General features: G+C 38.1%; 1 protein-coding gene across 7 annotated transcripts in view; it reads left to right on the top strand.

Moving 5' to 3' along the window:
- TMEM117 (transmembrane protein 117) overlaps positions 1-18538 on the top strand; it is a 211272-nt gene that overhangs the window by 148072 nt on the left and 44662 nt on the right. For all 7 annotated transcript variants that reach the window (XM_064655865.1, XM_064655859.1, XM_064655860.1 and 4 more), the window contains one exon: positions 1161-1320. In XM_064655865.1, coding sequence (XP_064511935.1) covers positions 1161-1320 — 160 coding nt within the window. The remainder of the gene's footprint in view (positions 1-1160; positions 1321-18538) is intronic.

Raw genomic sequence — 18538 nt, 5'->3', positions numbered from 1 at the left:
GCACAGACACAGCCAAGGCTGCTGTATAAAAGCAAATGAGTACAGACTGGTAGCCTGTGACCCCTGGTATACAGATTTTTCTTTTCCTCTGCTGAGTACTTGTCCTGTTTGGAAATGTCACGGGACATATTCTTCACTTTGGTTTACAACCCTCGGTAGCTGAAGAAAATGAGACGTTATTGCTGTAGAAAAAAAATTCACCCACCCTGCCACAATTATTTACCCATGTGTGTGCATTCAGATGTTGATAGCACAGACTTACTGGAAACTATGGGTACTGGGAGAAGCCTTGTTCGCCCTCAAATTACCAGCTAAGTTTTCCTGCTTCCATGGAACCAGGAATTCAATCAGTCATTGCTGCCAACTCCAAAGGATATCACCAAAGTGCTGATGGAAATGATGTAGAGTTATCTTGCAGGGATAGTTTTAAAGATATTTTCTTAAATGCTGTGTTCCAGAATTGTATGAATTAGTCAAATGTGTCTTCTGGAATTCTCGTAGCATTTAGATGGAGGCTTTATTACTTTTATAATGCATTCCTTCTCAGACTTCTCAGAAATGTCATAAAACGTGTTGAAAACTTGTACAAAAAGCATCTTAGAAGACACAAAGCAAAATCTTTCTACAGTCCCCAGGATTTTTTAAAAAATTAATTTAGTGCAATTAAAGTTTCTTTTATTCAGACATGTTTCTGTATAAAAATTAGACTTCAGAGATAGCATTCTATAGCTCCTACAGCTTAGAAGAGATTTTCAAAGGTTCTAATGTCTTTAGTGCCTTAGACAATGTTCTCTCAATTTGTCCATTTGAATTTGGCATAATCATACAAGCCTTGGTACATTTTACTTCTTTCTTATTTTACTTAATTCGTTTGTATCTTCAGTGAAAAATATGGAATGAAGAACAGCAGTGATATACTCCAGCCAAATTTTGCAACATGCTTAGTACTACCTACTAAATTTCTTTTCACTAAGGATACTGACTACTTTCCTAGTTTGAATTAAAAGATTTGTTTGTACACTTAATTTTCTTCAATCTCTTTCCATCAGTGGAAAATCACTGATAAAGCACCAGCTGACCATTAGAAGACAGATAAAATGGAATGATGCATCTTCATTACTATCGTATTCTCTCTGAACTATTTTTTTTCTCCCTTCTAGGACGGTTCTATTTACTCTGACCTCTGTAGTTGTGCTTGTCATCACTACTGACTGGATCAGCTGGGACAAGCTGAATCGTGGATTTCTGCCAAGTGATGAGGTCTCAAGAGCCTTCTTGGCTTCTTTCATCTTGGTGTTTGACCTTCTTATTGTCATGCAGGTACACTCTCCTAATGTTTCATTCCAGCTGCTGAGGCTGCCTGGTCACTGTTTCATCTGGAGCGAATGGTGTTTAGCTAAGGCTACATGAAAGTAAATAAATGCTTAGTTTGCAATCACTATTAGTAGGGGCATATTATAACATCAGTCTCAGTGACTTTGCAAAAAGGCCACTTGCCTTTTACTGTGAAAACATTGCTGATTTCTCTTCTTAGACTACCAGGTAAGAACTACATGACTTTCCCAATTAGTAAGTATTTTCTGCAAAAATTATATCAGGAAAAGAAACATAAGCTGTTTTGTAAATCCAGAGCTTCTCTTAGGAAGAAGAGATAGATTCAGCCAAACAAGAAAGAAATACTTCTGTATTTCAAGCTTTTACAATAATAGGCATACACACATTACAGCAATTCAATAGATGAAAATTTGCTATTAAGCTTCAACTTTCCACTTTTACATGAAGATTTCCTTACTTTGATGACAGATTCTTGTACTATCTTCTGCCAGCAGGGTTAACTGGGGATATGATTCCCTGTAGTCTGCCTGATGTCTGCGCCTTTGAATCTAGCTGTTAGGAAAGGAATCTGGGTCATGAGTATGTGGCCAAAAACCTCCTTCATATGATGCTGTACTCTCCCCTTTACATTTGTCTGTGGTTTGAGCCCTTTGTGAATAATTTACCCAAAGCTCTGTAAAAAATTGGGTCATTTGGACTGAGGCACTGAAGATGAGTATTGAAGACTCGAATGAATTTTGCTCTTAGTCCTAGATGTGTTAGACTGATGGTCAGCAAAGAATTTGAGAAGAACCAATGTGTCCTTTGTTTGCAATAAATTACTAAGTTGGCTAGCAAAGACCATTTCTTAGACACTTAGTTCTCGTTAATGAGCTATCTCTTGCTTGAGCAATTGTCACAGAGGTGACACTGGTGACACTCAGGTTTTATCACTGCTGTACTAGGACTTTAAAGCTGCATAGAGTCCTATATTTCAGTTTTGTTTTCTAATGTCCACCAGTGGTCAGTGCTCACTATGGTTCATGGTTAGAACTAGGAGGATAAGAAAGGAAATACTGTTTTTCTGGTAAGATTTCTGGTGCTTTGTTTTCTTTCTCTTTGAATTTCACATTTTGTTTGATGCTTCAAATAGATTCAAGATAATTTATAATAAATGATTTTACTTTGCAGGACTGTAATGAAAGTGTGAATGAAAATACAGGATGTATCAAGCTATACTGAACTTGATATTGAGTGCAGGGTAGAGAAACAGAGCTGTCTTCATACCAAGTAATTATTAAACCATGCTTTTGACTTTGAAAAATGAAATTCCAACCTTGGAGTTGCTGAATATAGAGAAGAATTGTATGTGAAACAGCTTGTCCTGAGTAGTCATTCATATTTTTACAACACGAAGCAAGAGGGTCTTTTAAATTGCATTTCTAACAGATATTTGTATGATAGAATTATTTATTTATTTTAAGTTATTTATTTGGACTATGAAACTGTATTTTATTTGCAGTGCAGTTCTACCATCCTGGATAGTGTGGCTGGCTTCTGGCTCCAGCTGTGCTCCTGCTAACCTTGCTGGGACACATCCCTTCACATCTGCCATCCCTAGAATAAAGAAAAGGGACCCTGAGTGCTTGTTTTAGGTGGCTACTGTGTATTCATCTCCATGTGCTTTTAATTGCTCTATCTTTAAAGTCAATGAAGAGATCAAGGTATAGTTGGGGTGCCCATCCCATAAATCATAACAGAAAAAGGGTTGTAAAGATTGCATAGCTTGAGTATAGAGCTGCAGCCCTGCAAGGATGCTGCTCAGCTGTTTCTACACCTGGTAAAAGAGCCAAAGTAGCATTTCTCTGCAAGTATGCATCTTTGGACCATATCTGACTCTGGCAGGCAGGTTGATCTTCACTTCTCCCTCTGCTATCTGGCCATGTTTTGAAAAGAATTTAAGTTTCACTGGGTCTAGGACAGTGTATCAGAGTTAACACCCATTTTAGGCTGTTTGAGAGGCAACACAGAAGACTCTATTTCAGTCTTGATTATCAGGACATTATCCAGTGTAAATAAAAACACTGATTTTTTTTTTTTTCTAAGTATAAAAATTGCATATTTAAATATAGAGATTGTGTATTTTCTCTTTGAAAAACAACAGATCAAATTCAGTCCAAATGTAGATGAGCATTAGTTAATTTTAAAGGACATATGCTTGCTTATAGTAAGAGAGTAAAAACCCTGCACATTTGTTGGTTTTTTCACAGTATGGAAGTGAGGAAGTCAAGTCATTTTCACAGTGTGTTAAATTTTGCTGTCCTCATAATTGAGATGGCAAGATGCCAACATATGTATATTCCTGGCACTCATACCATTCACTGCTGTACATGGGCCTCATTATATTTTTAGCATTAGTTTCAGACTGGGTGCAAAACCACATATATTAATGCAGAATATATGGTAGTGCTATTATCATGTAATAGAACTTTTTAATTCACATAATTCATTCTCTTTCTCAAAGATGTAAAGGAAAAGGTGTTATTTAATGGAGTAAATATGAAAAATTGAACTATAATCCCATATTCCAAATATCTGTATTTGAACAAGTAGACAATAACTGATGCATTAGTCTATATACAGCTTTTTATTTATATATTTATGTATGTATGTGTGCGTTTATTTATTTATTTATTTATTTATTTATTTATTTTAATTTTTATGATACCATCTTCTTAGTGACTTTGCTAATGGATAGGAGATAGTTGTGGCTGGATTATTAAACCTTGTGTGTCCAAGGTAGATGAATCATTTCAACTTGGTAGTGTCTTTTGTGAGTGGTTATAGGTTTCTCCGGATTTGTGAAAGTCCATGGAGTATTTCAGTATCGTGTGATTTTACATGATATAGCTCACTTGCTGAGCACTTTGAAAGTCCTATGGCATAAATTCTTGCAACTCTTTAAGACTTACTGCAACTTTTTATCTGGCAGTACAATCAGATACAATGTGTAAGTGATTTAAAAGCTGCCTGAAAATAGTATTTGTTACCAAAAGTAGAATTTATTCCTCAACAAACTGAAGAAATTCAGTAGTTGATGAGTGGAATAGACAGAAGCCAGGCAGCATTTATGTATTGCAGAGATTCTTTGAGAAGGCTCTTGTAAGTGAATCTTTACCCAAACTAGCAAAATAATACCATTAATATCAAATAATTTGTTATTCCTGTCAAGTAGACTCTCTCATCTGTACATTTGATTCAAGGATGGTATGTTATTTTTTTTTGTTTTCTATCAAGCAACATCAGTAAGTCGTTTTAAGTAGCTGATGTATAGTTTGTTCCTGAGGAATTTGCCAAACTTTGAATGAAAATGTTCTTCTAAAAACCTTCCATTCAGCACAAAAACTTCTGAAGATGGGAGCATGTGAATGTCAAGGTACTCCCCATCATACCTTTGCCAAGCTTTGCAACATTTTGAAAGCAATATAGCAAAGGACAAATCAAAACCCATAAGAAATGTCTATGTTTAGCAGATAGCAAATAGGTTTTCCATCATCTCTGACATTCAGAATTTCTGTATGTGAGAAGTTACTGTGGGTTTTTAATCATGTACTACTTGTCCTTTCAAGATGTGAACCTAGCCATAAGGGCAGGTGACCAGTGACAGATTTTTCAGATGAGTCGGGATAGATGGGAATTCTCCTTCAGTAAAGCTGATGGCTTATTCAGCTTAATTACTGGTTCCCCAGCTGTTACCATATGGCAAGGTTGTATAGGGAGGAGCCATATACCCTGGACTACTTCTGTCAGACATTGTGTGGAGTGTTTCATTTCATGCAGAGTATGTTACTCTTCAGTAGCAGATTTTAGACATACCTGTCAAACAGCATTACAGAAAGGGATAACCATTTTGAAGACATACTTGTACTCAGCGGATTGTGCAATGTTTGCCAAGAAATCCTGCTGTGAGGGCTGGCTTTGTGGTGCTGTATCTCCTATGTCCTGCAGATCTCTGAAGGAGAAGGGACAAGTTCAATTGAGGTAACTTTGGGAGAAACCTTGCTGTAGCAAGTAATAGATTTTTCTTCCAGCAAAGTCTCTTATACTGTAAAGACTTTTCCCTTTTCTTTTGTCCTTTCTACATCCTTATCCTTCTATGGAATGTGGAAGTGTTCCTTATCAGCACTGATGTAAAACATTCAAAAATAATCCTGAAATAAAAGTGATTAAGAGGACCAGAAAGGTACAATCTTGATGTAAAGCTTCACTTTATTTGTACTTACTATGAAATTCAAGTGACATACCTGAGTACATTCCTAAACACTGTTTAGCCAACAAAATGATAAAAGTTTCTCATGCCGTTACTGGCACCATGGCATTTCTTTCTAGTGGATCAGATGCAGGTTTTTCTTGCCTATCCTAGACTTGTTCCTTTTCTTGAATCTGCCTTCACAGATGCAACTCATGGATTTATATCTGCATTGAAATTCTCAGTCCCAAAGTGCTTTGGTTTATTTCCTTGAAAGTTACTGCTTTGAGTGATATCAAGTCTTTCTCCTTTCAGTTTTGAACATAGGACAGTAGCTCTCTCGAGCTCCACTTTCATCCATCAGACATCTCTTTTCTCTTAACTTTCCTGTGTCATCTCTCTGTGACTGATATCAAGGGAGTGGATTATTTCCTGACTGTCATGTACTGAGAGGGACAAGTTAGTGTGCTCCCAGAAATGGCCAGCTCAGGAATGAGCAGGTGGAAATGGAGACAGAGTAAAATTTCCTTGTCCATCTGACACAGAAGTGAGGCTCTGAGGAACCAATGCATGGACGCTCCACACCTCTTTCATGTTGTTGTTTTTTGAGGACAAGGCAAAGAAAACGGAAATGTACTATATTTATAGATCAGAGAATGAAAGAATGCATTTGTAATCCAATGCTTTTATTTTGGAGGAAAACACTTTAGAGTTTGATGGAAGTGTACACAGTGTTTATGTAAAAGGATGATGAGGGGGAAAAAGTACAGCATTGATATGTATAATTAAACCCCAGAAGTTTCTGTTGAAATACTTTCAAAATCCAAGTTCCTTCTGAAAATCCTTGAAACATTCCCTTGCCCCCTTGCCAGAACCGACTATAAACTACAGTTTATTTCTTCAAGTCTTTCAGTAACTTTGATACTAAAATAATTATAAGCAAAATAATTTTCTGCTGAGAAAAGATGGATGTATCTTGTCCCTTATTGCACATTATATACCTTACCTTTTTAATGAGCTGTTTTTTTCTTGCAGTGTTCTCACTCTGTGCTTGTCTAGTTTGATAATCAACACCATCATTTTATGCAGTGGATTTTTGTCAAACAAGGCAAATATGGTATTTTTAAGTACACTTCAGCCTTTATACTGGTTGCAGATGGTTCAATCTTGCTTGGGTTCATTATATTTGTCTCGGGCATTATAAATTCGACTCTAGTGTTTTCTTCACCTGCTGTAACTTGGTGTATTTGTGCTGACCAGAATCCTCTCGTGCCAATTTATACTGGCTGAGGGCTGAGCCCTTTTTATAGCTCTGTCACTTAGTTCCCATTTGCAGAAAAGGAACAACTGTAGTTCTTTTCTTTCACTAGTTGTGTGATTGTCTGCTTAGACCCCAAAGTGCTCAGAGAAGGAGGCTGTCTGACTTGGTACAGCTCCTAGTGTAATCAGGCAGCAGTACCAGCTGGAGCATCTTGGCTCTGAGATGACTACACACAAAATGAATTAGCTGAAAAAGCTTCTCATTTGTCACAGTTGTTCCCTTTTACCCTGACAATGGGTATATGCTATATATGTGACACTGAGACCCTTCACTGGCAGTGCAGGTATTTGCCTGACATAATGAAGCGGTTTTCAAAAGCAGACCTAGCAATTTCACATACTGCCCCTTGAAACCAACATATCCAGCCCAAATACACGAAAAAACATGGAATTCTAGGAACAAAAAAATCTAGAAATTGTTTGCAAGTCTTTCACAGGACTATTTTCATTTTTTCACATATTCTGCTATAATCGGTGTGTGATAGGCTTTGTTATTGTGGGATGTATGTCTGAGAAGTGTTGTGTTGCTTAAGACTGTATTGGAGTGATTTATGTTGGTATAGCGTAATGGTGACATTCAGATAATTTCAACTCTCCACAGCATTGCTCTGGAATATATTATTTGATTGTAGAAATCTGTTACACGGATTTCTGTCTAAAAATGAAAAACCTGAGATAAGATTGAACTGGTTCAGTCGCATTCTATGTGAGAGAATTGCTTGTATGTGATTTAAAAAGCAAAAGATAAACCTCAGTTTGCCATAATTAGGCAGAGCGTTGCCTTATGACAAGTTTTATGCCATCCATAGCTTACATTTAGCTACAAGGCATACTGGATTTACAGGACTTGGGGACAGGTTGTACAGGGTGTATAGATCTGCCTATCAACAATACTGAGTTCAAGTAAGGAGAAGGAGCAAAACCAACTTGTTTGCTCTTAATCAAATCTTTGAGGGGAACTGAAACAAGAATATGCTTGATGTTGTTGGTCTATCTGCGTTATTTCTGCAAAGCTGATTGAATGACAGATGTTTATACCTCCTTGAAAAGTTTGAAGCTTTTTATATGAGACATTAACAAAAACACATGCTTACTTTTATTGCCTTTGACTTTTTCCAATATGCTAAAAAGCTCTTTGTGTAACAAAAGGGACATATGTAATCACTGTCTTGAGATATTGAATACGTTACATGTTTATGCATCTGTTAGAAACAAAATTTATTAAAACCCTCAATAAGTAATTTGTTCTCATATGTATAGAGAAGGGCAAGTATTCCCTAGTGCTTTTAGTGATTTGAAATTATGGTTGCAATGGTTTCTGATTTTGAACTAATATTTAATTACTTAGCTGTATTGTATTTGGCATCATGTCTCTGTGGGTCATAGGTGTTGTGTCTGTCCTTAAGTGGAACAAGTTTCTAGTTTCCTACTGTTCAGAAGTTAAGAAGTTTCCCTTTTCTGGTAATGTTTGCCTGCCTGTCCTGTAATGCTTATTAGGGAAGGAAATTCCCCAGCATAACACTTGCCAGATCTGAGAGACAGATGGGGAACCAGCATTGCCTAACAGTGTAGCAGCAAAGCAGCTAAATCAGCATGCCTCTAGAGTCTCCCAAATAGTCTCAGTAGTGCGCTGCACCTGACTTTGGACTGTGCTATGTCTCGGCTGGTCCCCAAATAATTGACCTCTTCTCTATCTCTTCCTAGTAGTTAGACAGTATTTGCAATATAATTCTTCATTAAGATTCCTTAGAGCCCTGCCTGAGCCAACAGGTGCTGTAGGCACATCAACACATTGTCACTATTGTTGAAATGGTACAAGCAGAGACAAAGGTGATCAAACTGGGAAAGAGCTACAGTTTTCACCTCACTCTCCCTAACACTTGTTCAATTGCTGCAGTAGCCATTAAAGCTAAGTTGTCTTGATACTTCTGGTGCCAGAATGACACGGCCTCAGGTAGTATGGAATGGTACTGTGTGCCTTCATCTCCCACTTCATTAGCAGGGAGGGCAGCCACAGACATGGAGGGAGCCACCTGTTATCAACCAATGCAAGGTGGAGCTGTCAGGGCCTCTGAACTCAGTCACAGCAGGCATGGAATCCATTTCTCCCTGGATGAAGGTAGATGAATTAAAGAGCTCCTTTCAGGACTGGCTCTGGGGAAGGCAGTGGATGTCCTAAGGCAGCCCAGTGCTGGGGCTGGTTTGAAGCACTCATGAGGGCCATAGAGAGAAGCCCGGGCCCCATAGTCATGGCTGCAGCTCCATGCCTGGCCACTTCCAGCTCATAGCAGACGTTTGCAAGCAGTTCCTGTCTCTGAAGAAAGATCATGAGTGGAAGCCAGATGGTCCTGCTGTGCAGGGTAGCACGGCAGCAAAGAGAATTGCTTGAAACTGGCTTAATCCCCTGAAATAGTCTCTCTCCATCCAGTAGCACCATACAGTGCACCAGTGACACAGAGGGAGGCACAAAGCCAAGGCAGACGCTGGTGTTGGTGCTCCACACCCAGGGAAGTACTCACATGCTTTCAGTGACCCAAGCATTGCTGAGCTGCTTTTCTGCTGTGGCCAGCCAAATTTGGCTTGCACCTTCAAGAAGCTTTTGTTCTGTCCGGACCAACTCTGTTTCCATCTTTCTCAACAACCATAGAAACCTATGGAGCACTACACTTCTCAGTTCATTCATGGCTTGCACCCCTGCCGGCATTAATTTAATGATACAGTAATTCAGAAGACTGCACTGTAGTTCCTGTGGCTGGTACTGGTCATTTTGGGCTGTGGTTTGATTTTGTCTTTCAGGGGAGACATTGAAGCTCTTCCTTTCATATAAAACCAGCTTCGATTTCACTCCCTGTCAGTTCTGACTGAGCTCTGCTATAATGTTGTTTCCCATATCAGGTGCCACACAAGGAAGTAAATTATGGAAATTTGTGGGTAGGTAATCCGTTTTATCGCCTGTAGATGAAAATGAGAAAACATCTCTTTCTACTGTATCTCACTATGGATTTAAGGATATAATCCTATAATCCTTCTTGGATGGCTCTTTACTTTGAGTTTTTCTCAGGTGGTTTTTGAGCTTGACTATATACAATGTGCAACACACATTGGATCTATAATGAAATTTCATTCCACTTCAGAACCGTGTGCCCGAAGTGGAGAAACAAATAATCCTCAACAGCAGCACTGATCCCAAGTATAGCACACAATCTATCTAGGAGTAAGTGGGGAAAAAAGAAGTGATTAAGTGATCTGCTTTATCAGACAGCCAAAGTTAGATGAAGCTAAAAGAACTGTTGTCCCATCTCAAGAGCACAAGTGTATTTTTTGATGGCCCTGATTTGGCCTGGTTTCTGCAGACTGTGTGTTGGAGAAAGCTGCTAAGAGTGCCCAGACTGTGCCTGGTGCCATTTCCGAAGGCAGCTGCTTGGTGGTGCCCCAGCCACTTGCAACTGCCACCGCTCAGACAAGAGCTGCAGTGCATTCTCTTGGCTGTAAATTGTACTTTTGTCCTGACCTTTAGTTGCGAAGTAGCAGCTACATCTTCTGCATGCATGTTAAATACTCTTGGGGATGTTTCTGGCATCTGGGCCAAACAATTACTGCGCTAATCTAAATTATACAAAGTCTTACTATTCCTCAAGGTCACACTACAGAGATTTTTGTATCTGGACAAAGTGTTCTAAATACAGGGATGAGAGAAAGAAAAGCATCACAGTAACAAGCCTAATATCAGAAATGAGCAGATGATAATTTAAGCAACACAAATACAGTTACACATAAAAAAATGGTGTTAAAAATGAGACAACACTAGTGAGGCTGCAGAGTCATGCATTCAGAAGTTAGGAGATGCCAAAATTAAGTCACCAGTATAAACTTTTCACCCCTACAGGATGTATGCATTATGATAAAATCTGTAATTATCTATTCACATCTGATTTTTCCATAGGACCTCTGTCTCACTTGCTGCACTAGATGAATGGTGTTCACTTAATGAGAATCTATTCAATATTTTGGTTTACCTTTTCTGTTCAGCCTGTGGCCCCAGGCCTTACTTACTGCACATGATTGGAACCTTAATATGAAGATGAAATTATTCATTTCCTCATGGACTTTTTTTGTGACACTCATCACTGTACTTCCTAAGGGCTTCTCAAGCATTAATATATTTGTCTTCGCAATAGCCTTCATAATAGGAGTATTATTGTCCATTATTGTCCACATTTTATACTCAGGCACAAAGAAATTAAAGTCAAAGGGCCCCTAATTTGAGATGTCTGAGGATACCATTATGAAAATGTATATTATTACCCATCTTTTATCTGAGCAGTTACCTAATTGAGGGAGGAGGGACTAGCATATTGTTTCATTAGGAGCAGACACAGCCACATATTTACTTGATGTAATCTTATATATTATTATAGTGACAGCCCTATTTCTCTTGTAGAATTCAAATGGTTTTAAAAGCAGTTTCTTTGCTTGTTTTGAATGGTGGCTATAACTGTGCCATATATCTAGCTCCATAAAAAAGGTCTAATTACTTTTTACACTGATCTTTAAAGAGTAGAGTGTAGTCTATCTAGGTAGTGTTCTGCACTACAGGACTCTTGCTATCCCTATGATATTTTGTCAACTCTTCCTCTTCTTCCCCAGTGGACATATATTCAGGTCCAGTTCTCATTGAGTTCAATACCAGCCTTGGGCACTTGTCACTTGAACAAATCTAAGCTTAAGTGGGACGTGGAGGCAATCACACAGGAAAAAAAAAAAAAAAAGAAAAGAGGCAAACAAGTTACAACTGCTTGCAAATAGTTTAGTTTCAGAAATTCACTTAGTATCTCAGACATGTCATAGCAGACTTGGTTGAATTCAGTTTCTCCTAGCAACAGTGACCCCTGTAACAAGAGGCAAATGTCCACCACAAAGCCATGTCCCTAAGGACCACATCTGCATGTTTTTTAAATACTTCCAAGGATGGTGACTCAACCGCTTCCCTGGGCAGCCTGTCCCAGTGCATCTAACACAAAATTGTGCTCTGGCTATATGCAACCAGCAAAACATTTAAATACCTTTATTTTGATTCCACATACTGCTATGTTGTGCTGTGTGCAAAATAAAAACCAGAAAGTAAAATTAATTTAAAATAATCGTCCCTTGTAGGCTCAATCTCAGATCTAGAGCCAAGAGCCCTTCTGCTTCCATCTTCCCTCAGCTCCAGATGCCTAGCTCCAGCTGCATGCAGAGTCCTTGGGATTAGTAATTACAGAAAAGATGGTTCTCCATCCCTTGGCTGCTGTGCAGGGCCAGCTCAGTCCCCGTTTGAGAGCAGTTCAGAGTCCTTCCAGCAGCAGCAATGGGGGTGAGAGGCAAAGGGAGAATGGAGGATGCTCTGTCTCTTTTCTGAGAGTGGCAGTCTCACATTCTGGTGAGCTCTGGGACCTGAGAGATTCTTTGGCGTGCTGAGTGATGAACAGTTTGGAAGATACTTGTGTCTGAACCTTTAGCGAAATTCTTGCAAGTAGAAAAATTATTGGCTTTTCAGAGGTCCCTTAAACTCTTCCAGTTTGGGGCAGGTATTTACAGGGGAGCAAAAGGCACATCTCTAACACAAAATTACTCCCTTGCTAAACTGTATTCCTCCACTTCAAAGCATGAGACATTTCTACAAAGTAAACCAGCTTATTCTCTCTTTGGTCTCACTCTCAGAAGTGATTGAATAGTGCTAGTTGGAAATGTCAAAACCCTAAAACAGAAACATAGAACCAAATAGAAAAAAAAACAGCCTGAGGCAGACACTGCATGGGCAGTGTCCAACCCAAGCAGTTAAATTTGGAAAATTTATAAGCAAATAAGACCAGTATACTGTGCACAGGCACACTTGCATGATAAGCAGCAGTGCTGTGATTTCTGTCTGTTCTATATGGCTCCTGCCACAGTAGTAGTGGGTGCCTTTGTAGTATGGGTTGTATGAATGCTAATGCCATTTCATAGCAAAATGAACCCAAAAAGGCCCTTTACTCATAGTGCAAAGAGTTTTCTGCATTTCTTTTGCATTTATAAAACTATGCTAAGAACTGAGAAGGGCAAAACCCACCAAGTTTCCAATATCAAATTTTCTCACCCTATTGCTTTGTGGGAGGGGCCTGGATGGAAGAACAGCCCCTATCCCCTTGACGTGCTGAGTTTCAGATCAACAGAGTTGAGACTTTTCCCAGCTCTACAGGGCTGTGTTCCAGCATCCTGGCTCCATTTTTAGCCTTCACTCAGACAGTGGCTCTAACTTAACACAAGTGTGTTAATTTGCAGATAAAATGCCTAATTGATATTGATGATGCTCAGTCTCAGCAAAGTTGTTATGTAGCCACTTCCATGTAACCTTTCTCAACCTCATTTTTTTGTTTATTTTTATAGCCATATACTCTCACTTTTCCTTTAGATAGTGCTTGTAGGTATAAGCAACTTTGAACTTTCAAAAGATCTGAAAAATGAAGTTTTCATTCTCAAGACAGAGTAGGTAAATAAATTTCCAGTGTCCAGTGCAAATATACACGGTTTTGTTGTTTCTTCTGTAAAGAGAGCTTCAGTGAGTACTGCTGAAGGGACTGTCTGTCAGGACAGTATTATCTAGCAAATGCATTTTATCTACTCTATCAGTTAGCAGTATTCTTTGTTTATAAGACACAGATATCTATTGGAAATGCAGAAAAGTAGTGAGAGTCTTAAAAGATAGTAGCTAAACTACAGGTTCCATTGGGGATAGAATAATCATGTCTGTATAGCCACATAGAACCATACTGGCATACAGGCTAGATGGGCCTCCAGGTTGTATAAGAAAATTAGATTATTACTGTATTTCATGTTGAAATTATAAATTTGTATAACATTAAAGTTAGAATAAGAACATGCACTTAGTTTTCCTTAGTGATTTAGTTCTGAAAGGTAACACATTCTGGTAGAAATCCTTGTGCAGAATCATACTCACAAAAAGAGAAATTCAGAGATCAGTTATGTAATTGGTAATTGCCTTTATATCATAGAAATCAGTGAAAGCTTTCAGGGTTTTTTCAGGGAAGTGGAATGTTGTCATTAGTGCCAATTAAGTAGCAAGCTTGAAATAACTGTTTTCTGTCAAAGAATCTGTTTCGTGGGGCTTTACTCTTTCTTTATTAACATAAGGACTTCTATGTGTCTGGTAGAAATTCATAGGAAACAATTAGGGCAGTATAGACTGGAATATTATGTTTCTCAAGAAGGAAATAGTACTGCATGCTTCTTAAATGGTTGCTACAAATTATACAAGAGTTAAGTGAGAGATATTTTCCTTGTATTTTGACTCAGCTTTTAAAGTAAGAAGTTTGTCAGCTGACCGCAGGAAAATTCAGAAGACAATTGGGAATAAAATGAGAGAAGAAAAATTCATTAATATTTCAGGAAGGAGCAGTTAATTTCTACTACTACTTTCATGAACTTATTTTGAGTTTCTAACAAAAGACTTGGTCATTCTAAATGAGTGTTAAGGATTAGTCAAGACTTTGATCAGCCCTGATATTGATCAAGAATACAAGAAGACAGGGAAATGTTACAATGAACGTTGTGTCCTCAAGCATCGTGGATCTCCCATGCTGTGTTAATATAGTAGTTTCTAATCTTCTATGGCTCACTTTAGCTATAATTAAAAAAAAAAATTCTGTTCTGTTTGATGTTTTTTGTAGCATAGATCAGGAAAGTCCGTCTTTTGTGGATGTGATTTGCAGTAGAAAGACTATGAGATGGAACATTCAGACCTTTTCAGCATCTGCGAAGTCTAGCAGGGTCTTTGCTAAAGTACATTAGAAATGTTATTTTATTAATAACTATCTTTTGGAATTTTTGCTTGTAGAATCCAATGAAATTGCGTTTTGGGTAGACCAGAACATTTGGTTAACCTCTGCTGATTGCCAACCTCAGGCATGCTGATGCAGACCAATAGCCCAGTGGTCTTCAATTTCTAGATAGTACATTCCTGTAATAATAACCTGTGATGTGGTTCAAAATTGTTTTCCTGCATTATACCTCTCCACCTCTGATTACAGATTCTTTGAAATTGCAGTAATGCTAGTTATAATCTGGTTGGCTCATATTCCTTTCATACTTGCATACTTTGCAGACATGCTTTGTACATGCGAACTGGATAAACGTCAGTAAAAATGTACTGTTTCTGAGGAGACATCAAAGTGATGGTCTCTGTTTTCATTTAAAAACATGGCAGAAAGCATATTGTTCCCTGGGCTCTAAGTGCATTTACATAATTAACAGCAGAAGTACACGGCCAAGTCATCACATGGTGGGTCACATTGCTGCAGACCAGCATATCCCTAAATATATTCTGTAGTGCATTTCTCATATACCTAAACTACGTTTAAGTGTGCAGTTTTTATCTATTCATTATATTAGTAAATGTAGATTGCCCGAGGCCCTCCGATGTATAATTATGTGTTTGAATGAGCACAGCAACTTCAGTAGCAGACATTTGTTTTGTAGACATGTTAGGAGAATTATAATTGATGCCTTTTTTATCACTGAATGAAAAAAAGATAAAAGTGCTGCTATAAACTGAAACTTGAATTAAGTTATGTGAAATACATAATTCACATAATGACTGTCCCTTTATAAATGTTCATATTAAGTAACCATATCATTTGGGATAATTCCTCCTTGAGGAATGCTGTGAAAGAATAGCTCATTCATTATCTTGACTTTGTGAATTGCTCTAAAAGCAGCTCCTCTGATGAGAAAATTGATTTAGCATCACTTTAAACTATTGAAAATAATGCTGGAATTCGGTATTTTCCTGTCCAGAAAGTTTCAGTAACTGTGTCCACTGTATGGCTTTGACTAATTAAACTGGAACTCCCCTCAAAACCACACACATCTACCTCTCCTCTGCATGCATATACACATGCAGAACCTTGCTTTAAAACACCACCTGGTCTATTAATCACACTGACAGAGTAATCACTCAGCTGCTGTAATGCAGGTCCCTTGATTCATTGATGGCAATAATTAAAAGGTCTGGAGTTATGCTTGGAAGTTTGGAAGCCATGCATTTATCTGCAGACAGGATTATGCGGCTGTGTACTGTCCTCCTAACAGTGTCTCTGAGAAAAGGCAACCTGTCATTTCCCAAAATTTTTGTCAGAAAAGTTCTTAAAATCAAAAATATGACCTTCTGATTTAAATCTATCACTTGTAGATATTTAGGAGAAAGTTATGGAAGAAAAGACAGTAAAGGAAAAAGCACATAAGTACTATTGTTGGTGGCAAAGGTTACAGAGATGTAAGGTTATGTGAATAGATAAGAAAGCCAGATTTCTGAAGCAAGAGATAGTATGAGACCATCTTCCCCTCAAAAATGAGGGCTCATGAGGGACTTAGAGATTTCCTAAAGAGAATTCTCTGTGGATGAAAATTAGCACACTGTCTTCCAAAAGTAGCATCAGCAGCAGACCAAAAGTAAAGACTGAATAGAACAATTGCAGGAGGGCATCCTTCAGAAGCATCTGTTATATTGGATAGGCTTCTGCCAGGTGCTGTACATATAGTTTCTTATCTACTCTGAATTTCCAAATTTTTTGAGGTTGTCCACTCTGTCTCATTGGTCTTTTTTTTTTTTTTAATTGTAATTCAGCCTTTCCATGTGATCAGCGTAGTTGCTATATTTAGATTCAAATCTCACTAGGAGAACACTTTAATTCATTGCATACCACCAGCCTCTGATTTTGTCTTTGAGATTCAAAAAGACACCTTAATAACATTCTCTTTTCTTCCAAGGATTTTAAGGGGAAGAGTTTTGAAATTCAGACCAAACTGTTGTGTTTGTCAAGACCAGGGTGAGTTTGTGGGATTAGAACTTCGTTTGCTGTCTTTTTGACAAGTTCTCCCAGGAGGTTTCTGAACATTGAAAACCTTTCAGGATGAAGTTCATGTTTTCTGCATGTGCTTGGCAAAAGCAGATATATTGCTCTAATATAAAAAGCTGAAATTGCATTTTTCCCTCTCTCATGCTCAGGAAGTGAGCTCTTGCACTGGGGTCAGAGAGCGGGCTGTAGAGAAGAGTTATCTTCCCTAATTTTTATCCACATTGAAGGCTATATTTTTGGGTTATGATTTTATTCATTCTGTAAGGGGTGTAATTTACATATGTATAACATACAGAGAGTACTAGCATAATTTCCTCAAGGGATAAGAAAATGAGTGGATTTTTGGAGAGGGAAGGGCAGGTTGAAAGAATAGGTAGATCATGATGACTACAGGATATTCAGAGGATATTAGATCAGACATTGTTGCCAGTTAGGGCTTTTGAAGAACTTTACTGTGAGAAAGGACATCTGCTTTGTAGCATGTACTGACAAAGTGTGAGTGGCTCATCAGGCTTGTGGAGTGGGACTCAACTGAATCACAAGAAGTGTGATTCAACTTGAAGCTCGGGACCCCTAAATGTAGGTGGCTACAAGCGAGCTAGCTGTATACTTGTTCCTAGTCTGGTGAATGGCAACCTGATCCACACAATAAATGTTAAAGACTGATTTGGCAGCATTTATAGTGTAAATAAGTGTGGGCAATATAAATGCCCGTATAGCCTATGCCTGTTTCCTCATGTAGTCTACATTGTTGATGAGTTTGAAAATACATTCCAGAATACTGATACGCCAACAGAGATGATTTTATTTTTACATGCGTGCTCCTAAGCTTTATGTATTTCCTCAATTGCTACCCAGGTGTGTTTATGTGAACATGATGTATGCATTTCCTACTGCCAGCCCAGCTTATACCAAATAAGCTGCTCTGCTTCTAGAACAGATGTGTCTAATGGCAACACCAGAGCTTTTGAAGATAAAACTGGAGGTAGAGGGTGACCATGGAGATGGGATTCAGGAATGGGATACGTTGCCTTCAGGAAATGAAGTTTTGTTTGCAAACAGTATGCTGCCACTGCTAATCCTGCTAGCAGACTAAAACTCAGGACACAGAAAATTATTTAAACTTCAACTAAAAATTGAAACAGGAAGCTGGGAAGACCAAGTATATTCCACATTATTCTCCTTCCTGAAACAAAAAATCAAGTGCAGATAGCCATGTTTTGCAAAGTCAGCCTTTCTTCTTTCAATATTTGCAGTTTCCTTTATCTTTCCTTGTATATTAAAACTAGTATATTAATTAACACAAGATATGAAGAGGAAAATAATTTTGGAAATAATTATTACATTTTTTTAGGGGAAAGGGAATTTCCACTGACTTGTTTGCACACCCCACATTTAAGTTCATGAGACACATTTCTCCCTGTGTTCCATACGCATCCAGTATTTTTACTTTATGTAATCTTCTTAAGCTCTATTCGTTTTCTCAGTATCAGTCAAATGCAGCATATAATCCTGTTTTTTTCTTCAAGAGAAAATTAATATTACTGTTTGACTACCTTAATCACAGCAAGTTGAACAGTGCCCAAGCATATTTGTAATTTACAGTTACAACTGAACCAAAACAAATGGATGAAAGTGTCAAACTGAGAGTTTTGGTCTAAGTCTGCCACTTCAGATTGCGCTTAATACCAAAGGGCAAGTTTACAGTTTTGTTTGTCACCAGACCTAAATTTTGGGAATTCAAAACAGGTGATGCTATAAC

The sequence above is a fragment of the Pseudopipra pipra genome, chromosome 5 (assembly GCF_036250125.1).
Source record: "Pseudopipra pipra isolate bDixPip1 chromosome 5, bDixPip1.hap1, whole genome shotgun sequence".
In the NCBI taxonomy this organism is placed as follows: domain Eukaryota; kingdom Metazoa; phylum Chordata; class Aves; order Passeriformes; family Pipridae; genus Pseudopipra; species Pseudopipra pipra.
Note: the sequence above shows the minus strand (reverse complement) of the source record. Positions and strands in the feature narration are given on the sequence as shown.